Genomic DNA, 26,203 nt, shown 5'->3' on the forward strand with positions numbered 1-26,203 from the left:
TTTACTTCCTTCACTTCAAAGATGTATTTTGAAGTTGAGCACAACTTAGTTGGCTGTAGAGCCCATTCCCATAAGCAGAGCAAAAGTGTTTGTCCAGAGAAATAAAGTAACAAAACCTTTTTTTTAATGTGGCCATTTTTTTCAAAAAGCTACAGTATCTCTCACAGCATTTGATGCAACTGCCAAAGCCTTAAAATGGTTTTCATTATATATAGAAAAGATAATGATCCTGTTGTCTCAAGGAACAGATTAATTAATAAAGAATTCTGCATACAGAGCATAAGTTCTGATGCTATATGAGTGCTTGAAGTAGCAGCAGATTTTTTCTGCCCTAATTTTGTATGTTTACACTGTTCACCTAGCTTGTCTGGAAATGTTTACAGACAATTGTAAAGGATTTCACATCATCTAATCTGTTGCTTTCTAGTTTGCATTTATCAGAATGGAATTGAATGACAGATTTGCTGCAATGAAATAGAATATGTTTTTGAATGCTAACTGAACAGAATAAAACAGTAGAAAAATTCACAAGAGGAAAATCTAAAGGTAACTCTAGACCAGCTTCTTCCTTGAAATATTTTTTTCTAAGTCTTGATACCTGTGTTTGATGGGTTTTTTTGGTTGACCGAGTTTCTTTGAGGGTTGGTGTTTATCTGTTTGTTTGATTTTGTTTTTTAACTTAAAAGCTTGCACTAGTGAGGGTTCCATAACTGTTTAAGGGACTCAGTTCCAGTGCTAGAATAAAAAGTTATATTTTTTTCCAGCGTGTACCCACCTTTCAAACTGCAGTTAAAGTTCATCATATCCATCTCCAGCAGACATAGCCTTTTTTCTGTGTGCCATAATCTTTAGTGAGCCTGAAGTTTCAAAAATTGCTAAAGTTTTTTCTCAATTCCAAAAACTTTTCAAAGGCCATCTGTGAGAAAATGTGACTTCCTGAAAATTCTTGCTTGTGTTTTCTGTACACAGATAAACACTATTGCACCATTCAAATAATTAATAAATCTTCTAAAGGTGTTAGATTGAGGAAGGACAGATGCTGAAAATTCCTGCAAAATAGGGGGTTAGCACTTTGCACCTTGTTCGTTCATTTGAAAGTTTCCAAATGCAACAAATGTTTCTTTTCTAGAAATATAAGCAATAAATTGTATAATTTGGAAATATTAGAATTCTCCCAAATCTCTTGATGATTCTGAGTAGAATCAGTAGTGGTGAGGTTTATCTTAATGTATTTTTCTTTTTTAAATGTTGGTGAACTAAAAGTGTGCTTAAGCATTTCTTACAGTGGTTCATAGTATATAATGAAAGGTAGATCTGTTGTAGTTTAAAGGCATTTAAATTATAAGGCATTTAAATTGTAAGGACTGGATTCCAAAAAAAAAATGTTTCATTCATTCATATTTTCTCATGCAAGTTCTTTCTGCTGCAACATGGGATTCTGGTATAAATGGTTTTATTTTCCATACATTTATTTCAGAAAATACTTAATTTAAACACATTTCCATTTTTTCTGTTTCAGAGTTGCCACCTGTTCCTTCTACATCAAGGACAAGCTCTGCAGAGCTTTCTGTTAGGCAGCGAATGAGAGAGAAGCTAAAAGCAGCAAGGGTAAGAATCCTTCAGAAATCCTGTTTGATTGACCTCAGTCCTATAAGGAACACCCACTTGATTTTGCTTGCTTTGTGCTATGTGGATTTGAGTTGGAATATCTGCTTTTTTATTTCTGAAGCTGAAAGATTACTCAGTTCATCAGTACAGTTACATTCTGTATTGCTTTTTTCTTTTCTAAAGTTAATATTTAATTTGTTGATAGTAACCTAAAAGGTATCGTTTTGTAATTCAGATGATACAATCATTACAAGTTCCTTCTGTGTTCTTTGCCAAAAAATTTCCTACACTATTTTGAAAGCAATGGATTTCTTTGTGTGTTTGCTGTACAATTTAATAAGGTGCATTAATATATGGATCTGAAAAACCACTTAAGCTGATTTTATAATTATAGATTCTGTCCCTAACACAAATATAAGTAAGTGTTGAGTTCCTGGGAATCATTGAAGCTTTGATCTATTTCTGTTTCTATTACAGCTAAACATTTTTGTCATTTGTTTGCTTAGACAAAAGCTGAAATTACTTTATCACAAGAAGACCCCAGCTCACAGCCAAGGCGCTTAAAAGGCATCAGAGAAAGAAAACCAGGAGTCGGACTGGAGAAAAGGGTAAAAATGTGCATTCTGTCTTGCTGTTCTTATCATAAGAAATTGAGTGTGAAACATGAAAAAAATCAAAGTCTACACACTCTTGAAGATCAATTTCATTTAACAGAATTATGCTGCTGTTTGAATTAGTAACCAGAAAGGAACCATTCTGGTTATTATTTTTATAGTATATATTTAACAGTAATAAATTGCTTACATTGTAGTATGGACATCATGTGAAACTTGTGTCATTTAGAGGTTCTTGGCTTCTGTTGCTTAAGATGCCTTGAAGTATTTAAAATTTACTGTAACAGGAGCTTTATATAAACAAAGCTCCCACTGTAATAGAGCTTTAAATAAATTTGAACAGTGCAATTGCTAAATGATGGATATTAACTTTGTCATTGTATTTTATTGTATTTCCTTGTTACCATTTTATATTGAGGTTTTTTTGTATAAACATGTTCTTTGTTAGAAAATGAATTTTGTATTTAAAAAAACAACAAAGGCTTTGCCTGTGCAGAACTGGCACTCATATTCTTCAGAATTCACAAAAAGATTGCCTGCCTGTAGAAAATGTGTTCCAAAGAATGTGTTATGCCCAGGAAATAACAGCATATAGCAGTAACACCTTTATATGGAATTCCAAACAACCTGATTTAGCCTGGCTAAATCACCTGTCTAGGGGAAAATTGCCATTTCATGTATGTTGTGGGAAGATTCTTGGCAATGTTGTCTTATAATAAGTAATTATTACAGCTTTCAGTTAAGTAGTACTGTTTTAATATATTTGTATTAGGAAAATGCAGAAGTTATGTCCTTATTAAAGTTGTTTATTAATTTTATGTCAAGTATATGTGAAACCTTCTGCATGTTGGTTTTGTTTCTTGTACTTATTTATGCACAAGGTACTGTTTTGTTTCTAAACAAGTGGCCATCAGATTGACAGAGTCTGACATTTTCTTTTTGATATTATTATTTCGAAATGTAGTTGTAATAGAGGTAAACTTAAGAATTGTCTTCATTTAATCTAACAATTCGGGCCGTAAAGAAGAAAAACAGATAAAATGGAAGAACAGATAGAATGGTAGATGTGTTTTTCTTGGTTAAGCCTGATCGCTTCAAAATCTTTCAAGCAGTTACATGAAGTTGCTGAAGCAACCTCAGAACCAGTGACCTTTACAGTGATCTTGACTGCAAGTGGATAAACATGATACCTCTTTTCAAGAAAAGGCAGGGGTGTGTCACCCATGGAGTCAGAGTAGCCTAGCAATAATGTTTGACAGAATAAAATAAATAATCAAGCATGTATTTCAGCAACCAAACAATCAACACCACCTTTTTTAAACAGTACCAAGGAGGGTTTTCCTGATTGCAGCAGGGTTGTCTGAGGAGTGCCCAGATTCCCTTCCCTGGGCTGCAGCCCCTGCCAGCAGCACCCCTGGCCCTGCTGCTGGGGCTGTCTCCCCATTGCTGCCTCCCTGCTCTCCCTTTGAACATCAGCCTGTGATTGCTTGTGTTCAGGAGTGCAGCAACAATGATCCCAGCAGCAGTAAAGACAGCTACTGTCATTTAGGCAATGAACCATTTCTTCGTGTCCTACAGTCTATTTCTTGACCCATAGGAATTAACTAACAGTTAGATGTACCCTTGTAAAATAAATATGGAATCTCTTTGTTACCACAGTGGTGATGTTTCTCTTTTGTTATTTTTTTTCTGTAAAAATGCAGTATCTAGTAACTGTAGTCATTTGTTTGTATTTCTTTTATGTTCACTAAATGTATGCTAAAACTTATGTATATGTTTCTATACAGTCTGCTAATGATAAATTCAGGGAGATGCCAGAGAGTGAATCACACTTACCATCAAAAGTAAAGTTTCGGGATTCTGTAAAAAAGCTTAAGCAAAAGTCAACAGTAAGTACCAATTCCTCCATTTCAATAATGAATATTAATTTAATTTAACCTTTATATGGCTTCATGAGTCTGTTTGGAGAAGGAGACAGAATTCAGTCTTAAGCAGTGGCAAAGATTTTATTTAATTTAAAAATTCATAAGCAGTATATGCCAGCAATTGAAGTACATAAAAGGAACCTTCATCAAATACAAGAATGGCTTTGGGTCATTTGATTAAAAAACCCGAAAAGCTCTAGTAAATCCATCTGGACACTACTGGAATTTGCAGGAAAAATGTGTCTTTTGTTTAAATCCTTTTCATTTAATGCCACCAGTTGGCAGTTAAAGCATTTTACAGACTAGTATATTGATATTTATTAGCCACAAAGTACTAATGTTAATTCTTTTCTTAGAGGATTCATCCTAAAGCTGAAGGGTCCTGGAACCTTCAAAGGCAAAAGGCCATTAGAAATTTCTCTTCGTACCATTTATCTGGGTATCTGCATTGTGGCCAGAACTTAAACTTCGGTGTTCTGATTCACAAATGATTTATATTTAAAACAACAAGAATGTTAAATTAGACCAGGTAACTTTTTAAACAAAACTTTGCAAGAAATATTGAATGAATATATAGAAATAGAGAAAGTTTCATACAATTTTAGTTAGCTTCGGGATTTGAGTGAGCTCTGTTTGAGATAAAATAATTATCTTGCTGCTGTTTCATATTATTAATGGAAAGATTTATTCGATTTATTCACTTGCCCTAATTTTCTTAAGAATACCATAATAAAGTATCTTTGTCTTCTTTTTCTAGTTCCAGAATGATTTTCCTTCTGAGGAAGAAGCATATAATTTCTTTACCTTCAATTTTGATGCTGTAGCAGAGAAAATGAAAGCTGGAGCCAGGAAAAAGAATGGATTAAGTGAAGAGGAAGAGGTGGAAGAAGAATGTGTCGAAACTTATGAAGATGAACAAGAGGAGGATGAAATGGTGAGAACTGTAGGATAAATGTTAATATTCTTTATTCAGACTTCTATTAATTTTATTACTCTATATAAAACAGCATCTTTGGTTTCCTTAAAAATTCTCAAAGTGTACTTTCTCAAGAAATTTTCTAAAGAAAAACTAACAGAGATGTTTGCACTTAACCAATAGGATGAAGATGTACGTCTGGTGAAAGATGATGATTTATTCATAGGGCAGACAGATGAAGACCTTGTAGTCGTGAAACCCGTTGATTGTGAAAGCTACACTGAGCAACTAAAAAGGGAAAAAGAATTTCTCTTCATTCCCAGCATGCTAGCAGGTATGAAGATTGTGCTTATCCTGGATTTTTGCATAGCATGGCACTGATGACACTCTGTTCTGCTGAATAAATCTTGTATTGACTACCAGGCAGCAGAGAGAGATGTTTCATTGCAGCTCTCTGACACTGCTCATCCAGTCGAGTGTGAAAAAGTCTGGCAGGTGGATTAGCTGGGAGCATGCACACCTCAGCAGGTCATCACCTGCTGCACTGGCAGGTGTACTCAGGGCACCTCAGTTGCTTGGGGGTAATTTCCTCACTGCTGCCTGTAGGAAGTGCAAGGTGCTAGCCCCTCTTCTGCTGTTATTTAATGTATGCAGTGTTGATCATATCTCTGACTTTTTTGCTTTATTCGCACAGAACTTCAAAGTCCTAAAATATTGCTTTATACTATCACTTGCTATTTGATATTTGAACTGGAAGAAATAGAAGCAAGTCTCCCAGTATGTACTGGAATGGTACCAGTGCAGCTTGCAGTGCAATGTTATAATATTTGACATTGTGTGCCTCTGTTTGTTCATGTCTTGTAATTTAGTTCTGACTACTTCCTGTGTGATCCACTGTGTTCTGATTTAGGGGAGAACTTTTATTGTAACCCTCAGTACAATCCTTCCCTGTTTTGAGATTGCTTCCTGAAAAATACTGAATCCATACACACAGTGAAACAGCCTTGCAAGCAGGTCTTCAAAACGAATTCCACCTGCTGTTATTTGGCTAACATAACTCTTTTATGCATGTTTTGTATTTTGTATGAGACTAGCTTAAGCACACTATTTATTAACTGTAGGTCTGATTAGTCTGAATGTTTCATTTTCCATTGGAAGGGCTTAGAAATCTTCTCTAGTCAGTTGCTGCTCCAGGTTTTTTACACTGTTCTGCGAGCAGCCGTTAACACTAAACTCCACTAAGTAACTTGGAAGTAATTTTGATAAAGAAATTTTTAGTTATTGGTTTATTAGAATTGTGATGCTTTGTGTACTAGTATGAGATATCTGTCTTGATTAAGATAAGGACCTGTTTAAATTCCGTATTTCTTTCTTACCTTTGTAGTAAAATACTTCTGACAGCATACTTAATATACAGTGCCAATCATTTTAAGAATTAGCAAACTAAAACTACAGTTGCAAGATATTTTACATTATTTTCTTCTTAATGTCTCATTAGTGCCTGCTTCTGAGAAGATGCCTAGAAATATGCAGCCCAGGTACCTTGAGGATGAAGGTCTTTACACTGGAGAAAGGCCCTTTGTAACACAGTCTAATCAAAACATTTTAGAAAACAGAATACTCAGGCAGGACCAAGTAAGTCACTACTACCGTTTTAGTTGTAACTTTTATCAGTATTTTATCTTTATAAGTATCTTATTTTTGTTATAGTTAAGTAAGTGAATGGTCATGCTAATATAGGGCTTTCATTTTCAAAATGTTTAGCAGCAGCAGATATTGGGAAATAGATATTTTTGTAGGAGCCTGTTTTTAGTGTAACCCCACTGTTAGAACATCAGACTTCGTATTACAAAACGGATGTATTTTCTTGGCTCTGCTTGTAGCCTACTGGGGAACAGACCACTGATCAGACTGTAAGGCCAATTAAATATTGGTATAGCTTATCAGAGAGGTTTTAGAATCCTTTCAGATTTTTAAGTATGTCTTGAAGACTTGGGAAAGACTGGGGAAAGTAGCTTGGATATATTTTGTCCTCCTATATTATCATCCTATACATGGTAAGGTGTGTATTCAGTATAGACTTAAACTCCTGAGCAGTAGCTGCCTTTTATTTTTTTTTTGTCATTCTGTGTATTCTTCTTGTGCTTTTGCTAATCAGATTGGGAACATTTGGATCTAAAATTTTTGAATGGGCAGTTTGAACCCAGTTGGTTTTCTGCTTGGCTTCATGGTGTTACCACATCAACATTTGACTCAATGGTCAAGTATTGAAAATAATAATAAATATAAATAAAAGGTATATAGAACAGGTATGAAACTAACAGGGTAGGGCTGCATCCTTGGACTGCTGCACTAGTTTAAGCTGTATTTGAATCCAGGTAAAGAGAGCAGAGGGATGAATTAGGACAACGTTGAACAGGCAAAGCCATGGATAGCAATTTGCTGTGTAAAATACTTACCTGGTTGGCTTTCATAGATGCTGTTTAAGTAGTTCAGGTTTTGGATTAGAAGATTTGAGAGGTACTTTGATAAATCATCTGAGCTGCCATTTAGCTCTTGTGTAAAACAAGACTTAAAATTCTTTCCATTTTAGTGATTTAAGAAAATGACATTTAAATAAGTGACATGTTGATTTTTTTTTCTTTCAAATCTATCACCCTGAATATTGAAGGAAAAATAAATCAGTATAATCAAAGTTTGAGCAACATCTTGGTCTTTTAATTTCAAAACTTACCTGTAGTATATTTTAAGATTTCATTTTAGTGTATTAAGAAAGTTTTGGTTATTTCAGTCACAATCAATCCATAGTCACCTTTTATTCTGTATTTTTACAAGAATTATGATTTTGCAAGTAATTCCTTTATAAAGTAAGAAACAATATATCATTTTGTTTTCCTTTGTAGGGGAAAGAATGGTTTGGTGATGATGGCAAAATCTTAGCACTGCCTAATCCAATTAAACAGTCTTGTACTAGGCCTCCAATATTCTCACTTGAAGAAGACCTTGCACCAGAACTTGAAACAGTGTATAGAAAGGTAAGCATATTTCATATATGTGATTCCTGAGACTCACTGTCCCAGTTCTGCACCAGAAATCCTGAAGGGTTTTGTGCTAAGAACCATGACTATTGATTGGTTTTTGTGATTTCACGTCTGTTCTTTAAATCAGTTCTACTTTATTAAGTAAATATCTGTTTTTTCCTTTAAAAATGCATACAAAAGATGAAGAGTTTAGTTAGTGCTGGTTGAAGCAGTAAAGTGTCAGCTCATAACAATCACCTTAAAGTCTGTGAGCCACTAAGATCATTGTGAGGCTCCCTTGGATATTCTCATGCCAAGGTAGAGTAGTTCCTATATTAGTGTATATATAGAGTTTGCTGATGTAGACTAATTTTGAGTTATATAGCATCAATTCATATATTTTGGGGAGGTTGTGGAGTTTTTTCTTTGTTGTTTTTCATGTTTGTTTTGTTTTGTTTGCAGGGGTTTTTGTGGTTGGTCTTTTCCAGTCACAGCATACCTACCCTAGTAAACAGCAATCTCAATGTGCAATCAGTACAAATCAAAATAAGTTTCAATTAAAACCATTCAGCAATCTTGAAGCAAGCTTTACTTGTTCTACTTGTTAGAACTCTATTACCCTTTGGAAAAGCTGACTTTTAAGACTTTAAAATAGAGTGCTCATTTGGGACACGTAAGTGTTTCTGACTGTTGTTGACAGAGATTTAAATGTGGCCCTTCAGTTGATGCTGATGGTAAATATGCAACCCACAGGCTGCATCCAGTAGCACAGATCTGTGCAGGGTGCTTCTGCAGGCAGGAAAAATTTTCTGTTTAGATCCTGTAAAGATAGGCCAAAGGAGCTCATGTTTCAGGAGCACCATGTTGACTTGAACAGTGACATAGAAATATCTAAGTCGCAGTGGTAAGACACTGAGCTTAAGGGTCCTTTATGGGCAGAAAAACAGTTAAAGCATAAGGAATTCAAAGTTGTCATTCCTATGACACATGGTATCTTTTGATGAGAAACTGAATGTGGAAGGATGAGGGGGACTCAAGTGTTTCATGGCCATTTATATCAGTCCTATAAAAGAGCTATATAAGCCCTATGCAACAGCTTAATTTCCTTCCAAATCCTTCTTTTTCCTGTTCTCAGGAAGGGACTACAACAAACACTACATACCTAACAATCTTTTACAGCACCGCAATACCTCTGGTGCATGTCTTCTGGAGGATCTTAATAAGGGAGCAGGAGTAGTCAGGCTGGAAGCAGTGTTAATTCTCTTCTGATTTCAGTAGCTTGAGGATGTAAGCCATGGATGTCTTTTTGTTGCAGTGGATTGAAGTAGGCTTTTTAAGCTTTGTTGCTGAAAACTTTCATTTGCCTTCCTTGGTCTGAATTTCCCTGGTGTTTGAATGGGGAAGCAAGTAATATATTTCCTAATCTACACAATCTGCAAGGAGAGCTCCTTGTCTTCCTAATCTACAAGGAGAGCTGGACCCTATCCTAGAGCTCAGTTCTAAGGGGAAACAAAACAATACTAAACAAATGTGTCAAAAGAGAGCTAGCAGGCTCTGCTTTTTCTAATCCAGTGTCGTTCTCTTCACTGCTCAGCAAAACCTCCAGTATAGGAAGATATTATTTTATATTCAGTATATTTCAGCCTCACATGGGCTGACAAAAAAAATTCTTGAAAAATACTGTTGTCAGAGTCTGTAAATCCATTTTATTCTTTTTTTCTTTCAGGCAATAAAAATGACATCTACCAATCAGTATTTTGTTGGACCTGGAGATTTTCAGGGGATGTTTCAATTGGATATTGATATTTCTGGACTGATATTCACCCATCATCCCTGTTTTAGCCGTGAGCATGTGTTGGCAGCTAAACTGGCTCAGTTATATGATCAGTATTTAGCAAGAAAACAGAAGAATCTTACCAAACTTCTCACAGACAAGGTATTTCTGTTCTGTCTTCATACTTGTTGAGACAATGACATGACAATTTAAGGTAAAAACTGAACTTGTCAGAAGTTAAAAACCTAAATATTTGACTGAGTTGCTTGTGTTCAGTGCAGAATTACATTTTTAAGATTAGGAATTTCTTTGATCTTTGAATTTGAATGAACTCTGAAGTAAAAGGAATACAATAACATTTGCATAGTATTCCTTAGAGTACCCAAAATGTTTCCCAGTGAGTGACAGATTAGACATTACAGGATTGTGTACAGCAGCACTGACAGGGAGACAGCAAAAGACATTATTCAGTGATGAAGGGAAGTTAGTGAAGTTTAGTTTCAGTTATCAAATCAAAGAAAGCAGTTTAATTTCACCAGATTGTACAAAAATAGAATCCATTTCCAGGTATGTGTCTGTGACAGATGCTGTGTTTTAAATGCAAACTGCTGCCACATTTACTGTGGGACTCTTGTGACATGGCAGGACCCAAGGCTGGATGTAGACTTCTCAGTTTCTGTCTCTGTTGCTGAGTTGCTGCGTGAGCTTGACAGGGCTGCTTATTCTCTGTGTACCACCTCTTCCTCCCTCTGTACATTGGAAGTAATGGCAGTGGTCTTCTTTGATTTAAGTGTGTACAGGAACATTTGGCATTGTCAACACAGTTCTGATGTCATCTGGGCACAAAAGAACACTTCTCTGTCAAAACTTAGTTGGATTATTAAGTACATATACATTCAGATTTCCATGAGCTAAAGGCCATGATTTTCTACATTAAAGAACTATTATAATAGTCATTGTATACAAGCTCATTTTTATATTAGTGTAATGAGAGTCAGTAGGTGGTGTATAGATATTTCTGAATTTTTATAAAGCATTAGGTTATAGTTTTAATGATGGACAGACATTTCATACAGTGTCTCAAAATAATTCCTTGGTATACTTTGTTCTGTTAGTACTTTTGAAGGATTTGCCTTAGTGCTGTCCGAAACAGAACATTTGGGTTATCCATGTCTTCATTACAGGAACCTATACAGCCATAGAATCATTGAGGTTGGAAAAGACCTCTAATACCATCAAGTTCAGCCATTAACTCAGCACTACCACATCCATCACTAACCCCCAAGTACCAGTCTGCACATTTTTTAAGTTCCTCCAGGCATGGTGACTGTTCCTGCACAGCCTGTTCCAGTGCTTGACACAGCTTTCAGTGAAGAAATTATTTTCCCAAGATCCAATCTAACCTGCCTGGAACTTGAAGCCATTTCCTCTTGTTCTATCACTTGTTACTTGACAGAAGAGACCAATATCTGTCTACAGCCTCCTTTCAGGGATGGTTTACCTGGAGTTGCTCATGAGGGACCCTTATTTTTCTCTACTGCCTGAAAGGAGGCTGTAGCCAGGTGAGGGGTCAGTCTCTTAGCCCAGACAACCAGAGGCAAGTCAGGAGGATTGACTGGCCAGAAGCTGTGCCAGGGAAGGTTAAATTGTACATCAGGAAGAATTTCTTCAGTGAAGTGGTGATTAGATATTGGAATGCACTGGCCAGGGAAGAAGTGGAGTCACCATCTCTGGAAGTGTTCAGGAAATGACTGGATGTGGCACTTACTGCTGTGGTTTAGTTTATATCTGGGAGGTCTTTTTCAACCTTAATGATTCTGTGATTCTATTCTATGATTTTCTAATTCACTAAGGATTACCTTTAGTAGCCCTTCCTACTCCCAAGTTTTTGTGAAAGTTGGGGGTTTTTGCTGACTTCAGGTCTTTTTCCACTTTCACCTTTGATTCCTGAGCTTTCAGAATACTCCCTAAATCAGTCTTCCCCTTGATTAGATCTGCTGCAGTGATAAAAGTTAGTAAATCTCCCTCCTATATCCAGGGATCCTAATGAAAATGTCATGCTGAGGAATCACCTCACAGCCATGGCAAAACCCTGTAAATGCAGAATCAGGATAGTTCAGGGTTTTCTGTCACTAGTAATTAATTCTTTCCTTTCAAAGTGCAGCACACTGGATACCTTGTTAAGCCACCTGTTAATTGCCTTTTTTGTTTGTTTGTTCAAGCTGCATGCTTTGAGGAGTGCAGTGCAATACAGTATGGAAGGTGCTGGTGGTGATGGTGTTCCTGTGGCTCAGCAAAGCATACCTGAATACAAAATGGAGATCAGGTGGGTATGAATTCATTGCATTGTTGGCTTTTAAAATTGTATTCCTTTTTTCCTTTAAGTGTTGGTACAGAATATGATTCATGTCAGACTTTTAAATTCTACTATAAATAACTCTAGAAGAATTTTGAGGATTTAAGAGTTCTCGCTGATAAGTTGCATAAAACATTATGAAGAAAATACAGTTTAGGCTGAAATTTTCATTCAAAAGTGGTCTAATTTGATTATGGTTATTAATTTCTCAGTAGCTATTTACTGGTATGTTTTGTATAATTAAATTTAATTAAAGTTTCAGTAGACTTCAGCTGGATGCACAAAGCTTTTACAATACAATAAGATAATTTTTTGAACAGACAAAACCCCTAGTTTTTTCCATCCTCTTCCTCATTACACAAATGTTCTTGATTTCCTTCCCATTCTAAGGTATTTTGGCCATGTTTTTGCCAATGGGTTAATACAAATAAAGTGGTAGAATTTTGTTTTATAAGATCACAGTTATTGTTCTTGGAGAAAAGCTGAGTTGTAAAAATGTGCTACAGTTTTTGGCTCTGTAGTGACAGTTTGTATTATTTTTGGCAGATGGACAGTGATGAACTGTAAGTGTTAGCAGTATGATAAAAAAGAAGTTATTTTGGATATCCATGCTGAACAGTCTTTTAACTAGCAGATAAAAAAAGTCTGAAAGTTTTTTGCAATCTAAGAGTAGGCGGTAATGTATTCATTTGAAGAAACAGAACTATAAAGTGATGTAATGGGTCACATTATACACACACAATATGAAGAAGAAAAATGTTTTTAATAACAATTCTACTTTCAGCCTTGAAATTTACATCTGCTAAACTTATGCATCCACACACTCCTCTTAGACAGAACATAAAGCAGTCTATAATTTATTATTTTATTCTGAAGGAAAAAGAATTCCTTCAATTGAAAATGGAATAGCTTTTATCAGTATCTTATTAACATATCTTCTAGAGGACAAGGAGCAGGAGGTGTGCAGTTACCGTACTGTACCTCGGAGACAGGAGCTCTCACTAGGGAGACATGAGAATGCAGCTGGGAAGAGTCACTGTGGGAATGAGATTCTTGGGTTTTGGCACCTGAGGCTTGCTCGATGGTGAACTCCAGTAAGAAAGAATACATCTTCTGTGCATCTGATGTGTTTTTCTATATCTTGAGTGCTTTAGTTTAGTTTCATGCTATTATGAATCTGGAGAAACTCAGCTGAAATCAGTGAGATTAGTGTTGCTTAAGTAACACGAGATGAGTTTGGCTAGTATTACTCTAGAGCTTTTCATATCTGTAATTCCTTTTGGCTACAGCTCTGTTATTGGAAGTTGTTACACATGTGAAGCTCAGATGGGCTCAGGAATTTTTGCTGTCATGGTATTCAGTACTAACTTGGACCACTTAGGTTGGTAAAATCATCTGACCTGCCTTGTCTCTCTTTTAACATTGCATTTCCCTGATGGTCAATGTAGAACACTCGTGAGAAGTTACAGACATGTAGCATGGAAAATAATCTAATTGTTTCCTCCACCCTGCAATAACATAACAGATGTATACCCTTTGCTTTCTGAAGATCAAAGCTATAATTTTCCATTGGCTTGAGGAAGAAATGTCATCTGAATACAGAAAACTTTTGCAGATTAGGAAATTCATCTTCACTTCCTGAAGTAGGGAGCCAACGTATGCTGTGGATTCTGTGATTCAGGTTCTTGTGGGTAATGTATTTTAGCAGAGATGATACTCTGCTGAAAGGTCCTGCTTCTAAATCCCATACATTAGATAAGTGTGGTTACTGATCTCTGTGTTCCTCGTGTTTCATCTTCTGGCGTCATCTGGTAGACAAAAAAGAAAAGATTGCTACATGGATAAGTAATGTGCAAACTGCTAGCTAATGAAATGGACAAGTTACTCATAGTGCTTTCTGAAGTCTGCATTTCTTCTTTGTTTATTGTTTTCCCTAAATTGGCTTGTGCTGTTAAATGATGTATGATGTCTTTCTTCTTTCAGCTCTAACTCTGTCTCTGCTTTCCACGTTCTCTGAATATTACAAGTAGCAGTGTGTTAGTTTACATTGTTTTTTTTTTAATCACAGACTTGGTTTTGTACCAGGATAATAGTGGAAACAGCCTGTGCTTGTGCTGTATGGACATTTACATTGGAAGTGTGTGATGGTTATTAAAAGTGCTAATGAATAGCTCTTTTACAAATAAATTAGAGGGTTGAAATGTGAAATATCAATTCTGAGACACAAAAAAGACTGTGTTAATTTTGTTTGTAGTAAGAATCTTGTATGTCTGTCAAAGGACATACTAAATTACTTCATCTCTTCAGGTCCTTCTTACTGGAGCTAGAGACGTGAAGTTTTAAACATCTTTTGTAATGTACACATGTAATAAGCATTACTTCACAGCAGCAGTGTAGGTTTTCTGGGCTGTTGTTTACATGAATTTACTTCAAAATATTTTTAATTATGTACAGCTGTAATAAGCATTTCCGAAAACTGTGAGATCTCTAAAGAACAGACTTAATGGAAGTCAGATTGTTCCAAATGAAAGAGACTGGAAAATAGGAGGATATCAAATCCTGCAGTCTTCAAGTCTGTGTTTTATGTTCCTTGGATTTAAACCACTGCAGCCATCAATCAGCCTGAAACCCCTGTCACATGGCTTTTGGTATCCCAAGTTTTCAATCTGTTCCACTGCGTGAGACAATTCTGATTGATCTTGTGCTGTGTATGTGTATTTCTAGACAAACCAGAAGACTTCGTGATGCTGAACAAGAAAAAGACAGAACGTTGCTTAAGACCATTATCAAAGTTTGGAAACAAATTAAATCCCTCCGGGACTTTCAGAAGTTTACTAACACACCCATGAAACTTTATTTGAGGAAGTATGTCTTGATAACGCTTTTTGTACTTTATTTGCTAGCAGTGGAGTTGTAATAAGATTAGTTAATTTAGAAACTTAGCATTTTGATATGCAGAAGTAAGACTTTGAGCGGTGCTGGCACTTTGAGCCTGCCACTATTCCTTTTGAGTTTGGGGAAGAGGGAAGGTTTAAATAAGCAATAACTGTAGCAGAAAGGAATGTCTACAGACTAAGGAGTAATGAAAGTTACTATCTGGAATTAATGTAATTGTCTGCTATCAACATTTAAGAGTATCTATGCTAGTCTTTTAAAATAAAACATACTTCTGATATAATGAAGTTAATTCATGGAGAAGTAGATTTCTGTTATATGTTACAGGCTTAATTGTAACCCTAATGTAATTTTATGTAACATGCTGCTAATTGTTGTTTTGAAGGGAAGAGGTTGATCAGAAATCAGATGAAAAAGCATATGAAGCAGAAATTCAGGCTGAGATAAAGGAATTGCTAGAAGAATGTATGGAAGAATATGAAAAGAAAATGGAGGAGTATAAAACTGAGCTACATGACTGGAAATCCTGGAAGAAGACTCAGGTTTGTTTAAATCATTCAATTTCACAGAAAAAAAAAATTACTAGCAAATGTGTCAAAAATTCCTCCTTCTAATACAGAAAAAATTCAGAGTTATGTATATATTTTATGTTCAAATGCATTCTGTCTACTTAGAATTTGTTAGTCAGGTAGTTGTTAATTAAAAAATTAGAATGTATTAGGTTTTTGTGAGGCACTGTTTTTCTGCTACTGATTTTCAGCACTTCAGTTCTTTCTTTCAGTTTGGTAATTTTGGAGCATTTCTGTTAAATTAATTTCTTTCTTGCAAAGAAAAAGCATGAGTGAACTTTGTGCCTGTGAGTGATGAAGCAGAATAATTAGGGATGTTTCTAATGAGCTAGCAGTTGATATCATCTCATGTAAATATATGTTTGGGAATGTCTTACTATGTTCAGGAATGTCTGACTGAAAGATTTAATTAATATTCTAGCCTTTCACCTTTGAAAAGCTTTATTGCTAGCAATCTGTGCTGTAGTTAAGGTCTCACTTGTGCTTCACTGGGATATTGGGAAGTACAGGTGCTGCAGCAGCACCCTGCAACAAGATGATCTTTGAAATCAGCTGTGGCAAAATCAGGTTTGCTTTCACAGTTAGCTGGCAGTATACAGGATTACTCAGGGTAATGGTGATTATACTCTAATATAATTATTGCCCAGCTTCAGCACCCTGGGTTTTTGAATACCAAAGAAAAATAAAGCTTAAGAAAATGCTTCAAATACTGTTTTCAAGAATCTAGTGTGTCTGCTCATACTTTAATGGAGAGTCTTTTCATGTACATACAGCCTCTAAGGAAGGCATATAAAATATTTGAGAAGAAGCCAATATGCAGGAGTTGGAAATTCCTGTTATCAGAACACAAGTGGGCACATGACTCATTAGCATCATGTAGGTTCACTTGTGGGATAAAATGAATAAGTGTAAACCTTGAAATGAAGGCAGGTAGTCATGTACATTGATCCTAATGCAAACTGTTCATCCATGCCTTCACAAATACCATTGTGGCATCTTTTTATTGTGCTAGTCACAAACTGTCTTGAGACTGAGAGGATTGTGGTTCTTTCCTTTTGGAATGAAATTACCTTTCTTTCTTACCCATAAGTGCCTTATTTTATTTTACTCAAACTACTTTTTAACTTAATCACTCCTGTTGATTTCTTCCTAGTACAGATCACATGAATCAAACACACTAGAGCTAAGTGAGACTAAATAAATTTAAAAGCAAATACAGGAGCAAGAAGGATAACACAAAATACAGCAAAGAGTATTTTTTAAGAACAATATGTGAACAAGTTGTTTGGCTTACTATTTTAGTTACTGAGCAGAATCTGTTTGCTCTCTTTCCTTTTGCTTATGACGTGTTGTTGTGAAGTGGTGCTTCTAAGCAAGCTGTACTTCCAAGTAATCTAAAAGTCTGTGGAAGGAGGAATTGTTTTGCAGTTATGTAAAGCTGGGCATGCATGTAAACACTGGAGTTTTGTAGCTCAGGAGATGCTGAAAGGCCTGTGTTGTTCTGTTTGTTTATTCTTGTTTGGCAGGAGGAAGGGAAAGGATCATTCTGTTCATGCTAAAGAGACTATGCTAAGCCAAAACCTCTTGTGCTCCAGAGTTTGTGGCACATGTGCATTTGTTTTGTCAGTGTATGTGCAGACAGTGCATCTCAAACAACTGTGTCTACTGGCAGAGTAACCTCCCTTCAATCCTAACAGAATGTTCGTGGTAGCTCAGGCAAATGAGAAGGCAGCATCTAGCCAGAATGTTCAAGAAACAGGCTGATTTTGAAAGTTGGTAGAGAAGATTAAGTAAATGTTTTGCTTGGAGCACATTATTATTTTGAAGCATATGAATGGAATGTATTGCTGAATTCTGAAACTGATGCAGTCCTTTACAATGAGAGAAATCTTTTATGTGTTTGTGTGTAATACTAAAATTGTACTGTCATTTTACTGTACATACACCATCTGTGTTTAGGACTTGTGAATCAAGAGAACAAGAGAAAAAATTGCAGAGATTGAAACACATTCAGAAAGAATGTAATTTTTTTTTATATGCAGAAGTCCAAGAAGAAAAAGAAAAAAGATACTCTTGTAGATGAAGAATCAGAAGACCATGATTTTGGTGAGGAACGTATAAAACCCATCCCACCTAAAATGGCCAATAGCTTGGAAATAGAGCAGCAGGTTAGAGGAAAAGCTGACAGCTGCCGAAGGAAACCTGGGGAGCCTATTCTAGTTCCTGAGCTGACCCTCTCAGGAAGCATAACTCCAACTGAGCAGTGTCCTCGGTAAGATAAATGTTGGCCAGCAAATTACCTTATTTGTGAATTTCTATAATTTATTAATTGCTTGTTTATACAACTTCAGATGCATGAGCTCACCATTCTGTTTAGCCTAGTGATGAAACCTCTGCTTTTGAAGGTGATATAACTTAATTCATTTTCAAGTCACATATAGCCTTGTACATAGTGCACTTAAAAAATGCATGTCTGCACAATCCCTTTGAACCCTCTGCTATTCCTTGATCATCTGCACAGAACAGAGTGCAGATACAAAGAAGCTGGTTTCACTGTAGAATCTGGGTCACTGCTGGCAGTACCACTGTCACTAGCTAGTCTTTTGCACAGGGTCTGTGCTGTACTCAACAAAGCGAAAATAAAGGAATTGTGTACTAAACCAGAGATTGCACTGTGGATAAAAGAAATAAATGCACTTGTTTTCTCTTACTTTCCATATTTGCACACACAATTTAACATACATCTGCTGTATTTCAGTAATTTAAATACTGCTTTGTTTTGTGCTTGGTTCACAAATAGCCTCATCAGGGAATGCTGCTTGGCTGTTGTACTCCCAATGACTGAAATATCATTAGCTCAATATCATTTTTGTGCTTTGAAGGAAGAGGGTGGAAGAAAATTTTTTTTCCTAGATAACTTCTTTTATATGGAGTTAGCCTTTGTGGATCCAAAATTTACCTTGATCATTTTAAAATCATTTATATTGACAAGAAGATAAACCACTTGTTAAGTAAGTGTTCTAAAGTCATTCCTGTATAGTGACTTTTTTGGAGGAATACCGTCTATTTTTAGGTGGTTTCTGTCTCCCCATGAGAAATCAGATTTTCATTAAAAATAGATAATAAAAATGTTATTAAAAATTATATGATAGCTTGTTTCACATATTTACAGAGCAGAAGTTTTGCGACGAGAGGATGTGAAGAAACGCTCAGCATTTATTAAAGTCCTTTTCAACTCCAAGGAAGTGTCAAGGACTGTTACCCGACCAATAAGTTCCGATTTTAGAGTTCACTTTGGACAGATTTTCAATTTACAAATAATCAATTGGCCAGAGAGTTTGAAACTACAGGTAGATGTTGATTTATTGCAATAACTTTTAAAAGATGATATAAAATGTAATTACTCCTGCAATGCTTGTGTTTCACTATATGATAGTGTCATAAAGGCTGAAAAACCTATGAAAGACCTTTTGTAAATCATCAATCTTACACTCCTTTCTTGCTTCTCCAGTCTTTAACTTTTAACTTTGCTGTTATCTTTTTGATGCTTATGCTTTCTAGAAATATATAGAAAAAGCTATAGTTTGGATGGGAGAAATTAAATAATTGGGATTTGTGATTAAATATGTTTGTGGATCAGCCTCTTGATTTTGGAAAAACTGATTTGTGTTGCAGATCAAATTGCTAACATGGTCATCTTAAAATGTTATTTTCCACACAGTAAAACCCTCATAATGTTTATTGGATGGGAATAAGAAAAATAATTTCTAGTAATGTCCATAACTGCACTTGACTTGAGTGCAGCAGGGTAGTTAAATCAACATACTGCCACGCCGAATTCCAAGTATGAATTAATAAATAGTTCACATAAATCAGAGTTAATATGAGACAAGATCAGGATCCTACTTCTCCCTTTAGAAGACTCCTCTGGTTAGGTAAAACAGGTAGTTCAGGGAATGATGTAAAAACCCCTTGTCTGCTTATTTATTTAACACATAAATTGAAAAGGAGAAGGAAGACCATTTTTCTGGATTCAAAACAATTGAATGGAGAAACCACTGAGATCACTTTGAGCCTGCAGCTGCCTAGGAAAGAGAGAAGCAACCTGCAGTGCTGCCAGAATGGGGACTGTGTGCCACACTCTGCCTTCATGTCAAGGGAGAATGAGCCAGGCAGAATCCCTCCAAAATCTTCAGCTGATCCAAGGGAATGTCACAAGCAGTTGCATATTGTACAGTGATGCTCTTAAAAGCCTGGATTTGTCATACTTGTCTCAGGTGCATTAGAAAAGTGAAGAAGATGGACTTGTAGGAAGAATTCACATCAAGTAAGCTGCTGATAGCTGCTGAAATGTCTTCTAATTGGATATTTTAGAAAGTGAATTAATACAGTTGCCCTAAATTTTTTATTTCATGCTTAAGCCATAGTGAAATCTTTTCTCTAAGGTGAAACCTTTTCTCTAAGTTGAAATATATTTTCAGCTTCTCAAGAATGCACATGTAAATTTTTTCTTCTGTCCCCTATCATATATTTTTCCTAGATATATGAAACTACAGGTATCAGCAGTACCACCCTGTTAGCTGAAGTGTTCTTACCTGTTCCTGAGACTTCAGTTCTGACAGGCAGTGCTCCTCTGGAGGAAATAGAGTTCAGCAGTGATCAGCGTGTGATGTTGGATCATGAAGGAGTTGGGAGTGGTGAGGACTCTTGTTTTCCTTAGCTCACTGCTTCTTGTTTTGCTGGAGCCATGTAGCAGTAAGAGGCTGGAGTGGGTTTCAGAATAAATCCTGCTAAGAGCCTTCACAGCTTCTGTAACTGAGTCTTCCATAATTGTCATAATTCTTATTACTGAAGCTCGCTGCAGAATTTTTGTCTCTTACTAATTTTAACTCTGCATAATAAAAATGTGTCTGTTTCTTATTTGTTGTATTGTATTAGTGGAGCTTTACAAGCTGTAGAAGATGTTTGGAATTTTTTGAGCATTTGAGTAATCAGGCCTTTGACACTGCATAGCAAGCAGACATCAATCATTATAGCTCCAGTGATTTTAATGTTTTAAACCACTGAAAAACTGTCTGTAGAAGTGTATATGCAGAGTAATTTTTTTGTCCCCCCATTTGCTTTGTTGGCAACCTGCACACACCTTTTCCCCTTTTCCCTGGGGCTTTAGGCTAAAGATAAAACAAGGGAGAGATAAGAAAAGGGGAAACAAAGAATACATAGCAGCATATGGAACTTGCAAGTGTGTATAATGAATTTGAACAGCATTGTGAGATGACTGACTTGCATAAATTTGCCATATATAAATACAGATAAAGTTAGAGCAGAATAGATTAAAAAATGAGGAGGGAAAAAATAGGGTAAAAAAAAATCATTACAGTAAATGTCACTGACTATGATGACCATATGTACAATTGTGTGTCAAAAGCTTTAGGACTGACTTCAATCGTACATAATTCTTTTGACTCTGAATTTCTGTTTTGTTGATATCAGTATGCTGAATCTGAAAAGTACCAGAAATATTAAATGGTGTGCATCTGTGGAGGAAAACAATGAGCCTTTGGCATAGCCTTTCCTTCCAGCTCAAATGGAAGGCCTTTCTGTAGGTGTAATGGAATCTTTCACTCATTATTGTAGAACAGAGTTCTTCCCCACAGCACACAGCAGAATCATTGTTTCACATTAACCTTTTTAGATAAAGGCACGGGTTATTTGACTACTCATTTTCTGGAAGTACTTTTAAAAATGTTAAGATATTGTGTTTAAATGCATAAATACACTACTTTGGATTTTTCCCCTTTGATAGGTGTATCCTTTTCATTTGAAGCTGATGGTAGCAACAAAATGACTTTCATGACCTCTGGAAAAATATCCAGTAGTGTCTCTTGGGCAGTTGGAGAAAAAGGAATCCCCTTAATTCCTCCAGTATCTCAGCAAAACACAGGCATTCCAAGGTAATAAGACACAAAGTTTCACTGATTCACGGGAAACTGATTGTACTAGTATTTAAAAAAAATTCATAATCAAGACTTCTCATAATCTTTTTCCTCATATTTAGATATTTTACTTTGTGCTGTAACCCTCTGCAGATATCTTAGGGTACATGTATTTGGTAAATGTATTTTAGTTAGAAATTTTCCCTTTTAGCATATGATTTCTAGAAAATTCAAGCTAATTAATTAAATTTTATGATTTTCTAATAGAGAGTGAATATATTGTCAAGGAACTTTCCTGTAATTACTTTGCTAAGAGCAGAAACTCCAGATCTTTCTTATCTGAAGTGCATTTGGAGAGGCTATGTCTAATTTGCCCTGAGGCTGCAAGTTGGTTATTTTAGGTTATTTGTCCATTCTGTTGCTTTTATTTAATTCCATAAAGTCAAAGAGATTATACATAAAGGCTGCTTTTGTAACATCCTTAGGCACCTTCACTATAAACCCTTAAAACTTTTCCCATAGTTATTAATACTGAGCAAGTATGAATACTTCTTCCAGCTGATTCAGTTGTCAGGTTTTTATTTACTTAGAGGCTAGACATTGACTTACAAATCATCCTGTTACTATTGTTAACCAAGCTACAGCCATTCAAGTACTTTCCTGATCAGTACATCAGCATCTGCTGACTTCAGTGAGAGCAGAGTAGATGAGATTAAAATGTAAAGATGGATTCCCAACAGCTAACTTTAACTCTGGAGACTAATCACTGTATTAAACGGAAAACCGAAGAATTTCAGAAGGAAGTTTACTGTGAAACACTCTTTTTCGAAACACCTTGTGGAGATGAACAGCTCTCTGTGACTTTGCATTGTCTGTTGGGAAAGTCAGAGACAAGATTTTCATGACTAACGTTAGCTTTTGCTGCCCATGAGCTTTTTAGCACAATTGTGATTCAGCTGGCATTTGTTCAAGACTGATGCCTAAAGATAAACTTTATGTTCCTGCTTTATCTGCTGCTCCAGTAACTGCTGGATATTTGGCTGATTCTAACCAAACACAAGACAGACCTGTAAGTTTTAAAGTTTTCCTGAAAATACTCAAGTAAGTAGAGATCAAAAACTGAACTAGCACCCCTAACATGAGAAGGGGCAACATCCAGTGGTATTTGGCTAATACCACTTCAGTGGTATTTGGCTAATAAATAACACACATATCCTGGTGTCTTGGCCTTATGTGTCAAGGTTTGAGTAGCAGTGGGCCTTCAGAGGTGGCTCCTGTGAGAAGATTCAGATGGCAAGCAGGGCAGTGTACAAATGGCCTCCAGACTACCTACCACACTTCCCTGCCTACTGTGGATACAAGAAAGTGAGTAGGAGGATAAAGACTTGGGAATGATTCAGGCCCCAGGGTCTATGCAGAAACAGCAAGGAGGGGGCAGAGATGAGGGCTGAAATGCAGAGCTGAAAGCACCATCCAGGAGGAGAGGTCAGAGGCAGGAGCTAAGATACAACACAAGCAAGGACTGTATGTCTGAGAAGTTGTCAAAACTTCCACGTTACCTTTCACAGTGTGAGGCAATTTATCTTCTTACTTGCAGCAACATGGAATAGCATAGGTATATCAGGAATATATCAAAAAGCACCTTATTAGCTGTATAAAAGTTGTCTTCCATCTTTTCCTTCATATTTCCCATTTATTTTGCTTTGCAATTGATCATTCCCTCAGTTCCATAGCTACAACTAAGAACTGTGAACTGGAATTTACTATTCTGGTTGTGGGGAGCTTTTTGGGTTTTTCTAAGATTGTTTTAAATGCTTTTTTTATGTTGCTAAATCAAATGTGCTTTGGGTGTAAGTTGTGTCAATTCTGTCTTTTTAGTGCTTTGAAAAATATTGATGCTATTGCATCCATCGGCACATCAGGCCTGACTGATATGAAGAAGCTAGCTAAGTGGGCAGCTGAAGCAAAGCTTGATCCAAATGACCCAAACAATGCAGCTCTGATGCAGCTGATCATGGTAAGTAATGTTTTCAGAGCTGAAGGGCTGCTGGAGCTGTGGAACTCCTAGTCACCAGACCCTCCCCAGGCAATCTGCATGCATCCAGGGAGGTAGCAGCATTTGAATTTGTGATTCACACATATTTGTGTGAATGTTAAGAAGCAAAATATCTACTAAAAATATGATTAATGCATTTAGTAGTGGGTTGTTTACATAGTAATGAATATGATTTATTAATCCATTCAGTAGTGGCAAAAAATAGATGTAAGGGAATGTGCATACAGATCAGTTAATAAATTAAAAACAAAATATGGATTTTGAGTTTGTTGTTTCCTTAAAGTACAAGGGAATTTCCAATGTACTTGTGTGGTACTGAATAAGAAGCTGCTCGTTAATGAGGGTTGCACAGAGATCTCGGGTTTTGTAGAGGCTTCAGCTTTTCTACACAACAAATTGAGGAGCTGTTTATATAGCTGTTTAATTTACATGGCTGTTTATTTACATAGCTGTTTAATTTACATAGCTATTTACAAAGCTGAAGTTCTGTAAATGGATCTCCTTTACTGTACAGTTTCCTAGGTTACTCTGACATGTTATAGTTTTCATGCTCTCTGATCTTATGTTTATGATACAAGGAAATAGAATTTTATTCTATTCTGTAATGTATGATCTCATATGCTTTGCTCAGCAAAACACTGCTATAAACTACTTGGTGTTTCAGTCTGTGTGATCCATCTTTATTGCTTTTGCTTAAAATGAACATCCTTGCAATATGCATGTAAAACTTATAAAAGCTATTTTATAGATTTTTGTCACGTTTTATGAAAAAGTTCATATTTTTTGTTACTAATTTAGATTACTACAAGTGGAGAGGCACACGTTCCTGATTTCTTCAGATTGGAGCAGTTGCAGCAAGAATTTAATTTTGTTTCTGATGAGGAGTTTAGTAGATCAAAGAGATTCCGACTGTTGCAGCTCAGAAATGAGGAGGTGGCAGAGTTCAGAAATTACAAGCAAGTCCCTTTACATGAACGAGAAATCAGTGAGAAAATCTTCCAGGTAGGATGTTTTCTGAAATACTTCTTTTCTAGTTTAAGTGCTTATAATGTTTGACTTGCAGTTAAGTCAAGTGGTTGTTAAAGAATGTAAAGCTATGCTGACATGAAAAAATAAGAATTTTATTCCTTCCGTCTTTTCTAGTTGTATTTTCATCTAATTAAAATAGCTTCCTTCCAAGGCAACATTTCCACAGCCATACTTTATTCAGAGTTAAATAAAACAGAAAAACTGCTGTAGGCAAAAATGTTATAAGTTATTAGTTTTTGTTAAAGTTGAGATAATTTTTGAAAAAGTGATTTTAGATATAAAGAGGTAATTCAGGTTTAGGCCTATTAGCTTTTGGGCCCTTTTTTGGGGGGGACTGTTAGAAGCAATGACTCTAACAAGAATTAAAACCTTTTTTTGTTTTATTAGAGCCTGTGTTACAGATAGTTCTGTTTTAGTACATTGCTCCGATTAGCTTACCTTGCTCTTGCCTGTCTGTTAATTTCCTTATTGAAATGCAATGTGTGCAATTTTTTTTTATTTGGGTTACACTTCAATTATTTTTATCTCAACTCTTTTATTAGTGTTAAGTCATGCATTTTTTTTTTGTTCTTAGCAATTCATGTAGCTATGGAGCATTTTAGTGTGTTCATTGGCTTAGGAGGGTCAGAGTCATCTCAGATTCTGGCAAATGCTGTTTCATCCCTACTTCTTCTGACATAGATTTATTTGAAAAATTCTTTTTTTTTCCTTTCTATTGAATGTTAAATTTTTCTAAAAGATATTTATTAATTCAGACATATCTGTCTCTTTACTTTGCAATAAATATTATTATTTTTTAAATTTTAGGTTAGTTTTGTAGCTTTTATTTAAAGATGTACCACATGTTTGCTGCACATTTCTGATCCAGTTCATTTTATGGGCTGTTTTCATTCATTTTATGTTATCATTTAAAATTTGAAAACCATAGTTTAAGAATTATTTTGATGGAGGGTTGTTGGTTTTTTCCATTAAGGATAAATTGGATAAACCCACGATTGCCCATTCCAAGTTTATTTTATATGCTGTGATCTTCAAAACTAAGTTTCAAGTGATTTGTTCCCAGTTGATTTACTAGCTATTTGGCAAAAAGGTCTGGAAGTTCGTAGAATCATGGAAATACTATTTGTAAAATATTCTCTGGAGATCATCTGGTCCTGCTTTCCACTGAAGTGGTGGTACTGTTGCCAGCACTAGATGAGGTCAGCTGTTTATTTGTCTAGCCAAGTCTTGAAAACCTCTAAATGGGAGACTCCACTGCCTTTTTGGGTAACCTGTTCCAGTGCTTCACTATCCTTCCAGAGACTGTTCAAAAAAGAGAAGAAGTCACATCCAACCTGAGCCTTCCAGGTTGTGTTTAATGTTGTACTGTCTGGAACTAGAGAGATGATTTTGGCACCCTGTCCTTGTGCCCCTCAAAGAGTTGTGGGCAGATACTGCATTGCTCATTAATCTCTTCCTCACCGGACTGATGAATTTGATCACCTCGCCCAGTGCAAGAAAGACTC

General features: G+C 35.9%; 1 protein-coding gene across 1 annotated transcript in view; it reads left to right on the forward strand.

Annotated features, from left to right (window-relative positions):
* The first annotated feature begins 1,524 nt into the window (after nucleotides 1–1,524).
* Nucleotides 1,525–26,203, forward strand: part of CC2D2A (coiled-coil and C2 domain containing 2A) — a 46,461-nt gene continuing 21,782 nt past the window's right edge. Inside the window, exons 1-17 of the mRNA XM_031066498.1 lie at nucleotides 1,525–1,608; nucleotides 2,115–2,216; nucleotides 4,010–4,111; nucleotides 4,905–5,081; nucleotides 5,247–5,397; nucleotides 6,562–6,698; nucleotides 7,967–8,098; nucleotides 9,810–10,019; nucleotides 12,080–12,183; nucleotides 14,938–15,078; nucleotides 15,494–15,650; nucleotides 17,720–17,949; nucleotides 18,850–19,027; nucleotides 20,218–20,374; nucleotides 21,484–21,631; nucleotides 23,492–23,630; nucleotides 24,468–24,671. Coding sequence (XP_030922358.1) covers nucleotides 1,582–1,608; nucleotides 2,115–2,216; nucleotides 4,010–4,111; nucleotides 4,905–5,081; nucleotides 5,247–5,397; nucleotides 6,562–6,698; nucleotides 7,967–8,098; nucleotides 9,810–10,019; nucleotides 12,080–12,183; nucleotides 14,938–15,078; nucleotides 15,494–15,650; nucleotides 17,720–17,949; nucleotides 18,850–19,027; nucleotides 20,218–20,374; nucleotides 21,484–21,631; nucleotides 23,492–23,630; nucleotides 24,468–24,671 — 2,496 coding nt within the window. The 5' untranslated portion in view covers nucleotides 1,525–1,581. The remainder of the gene's footprint in view (nucleotides 1,609–2,114; nucleotides 2,217–4,009; nucleotides 4,112–4,904; nucleotides 5,082–5,246; nucleotides 5,398–6,561; nucleotides 6,699–7,966; nucleotides 8,099–9,809; nucleotides 10,020–12,079; nucleotides 12,184–14,937; nucleotides 15,079–15,493; nucleotides 15,651–17,719; nucleotides 17,950–18,849; nucleotides 19,028–20,217; nucleotides 20,375–21,483; nucleotides 21,632–23,491; nucleotides 23,631–24,467; nucleotides 24,672–26,203) is intronic.

The sequence above is a fragment of the Geospiza fortis genome, unplaced genomic scaffold, assembly GCF_000277835.1.
Source record: "Geospiza fortis unplaced genomic scaffold, GeoFor_1.0 scaffold40, whole genome shotgun sequence".
Taxonomy (NCBI): Eukaryota; Metazoa; Chordata; class Aves; order Passeriformes; family Thraupidae; genus Geospiza; species Geospiza fortis.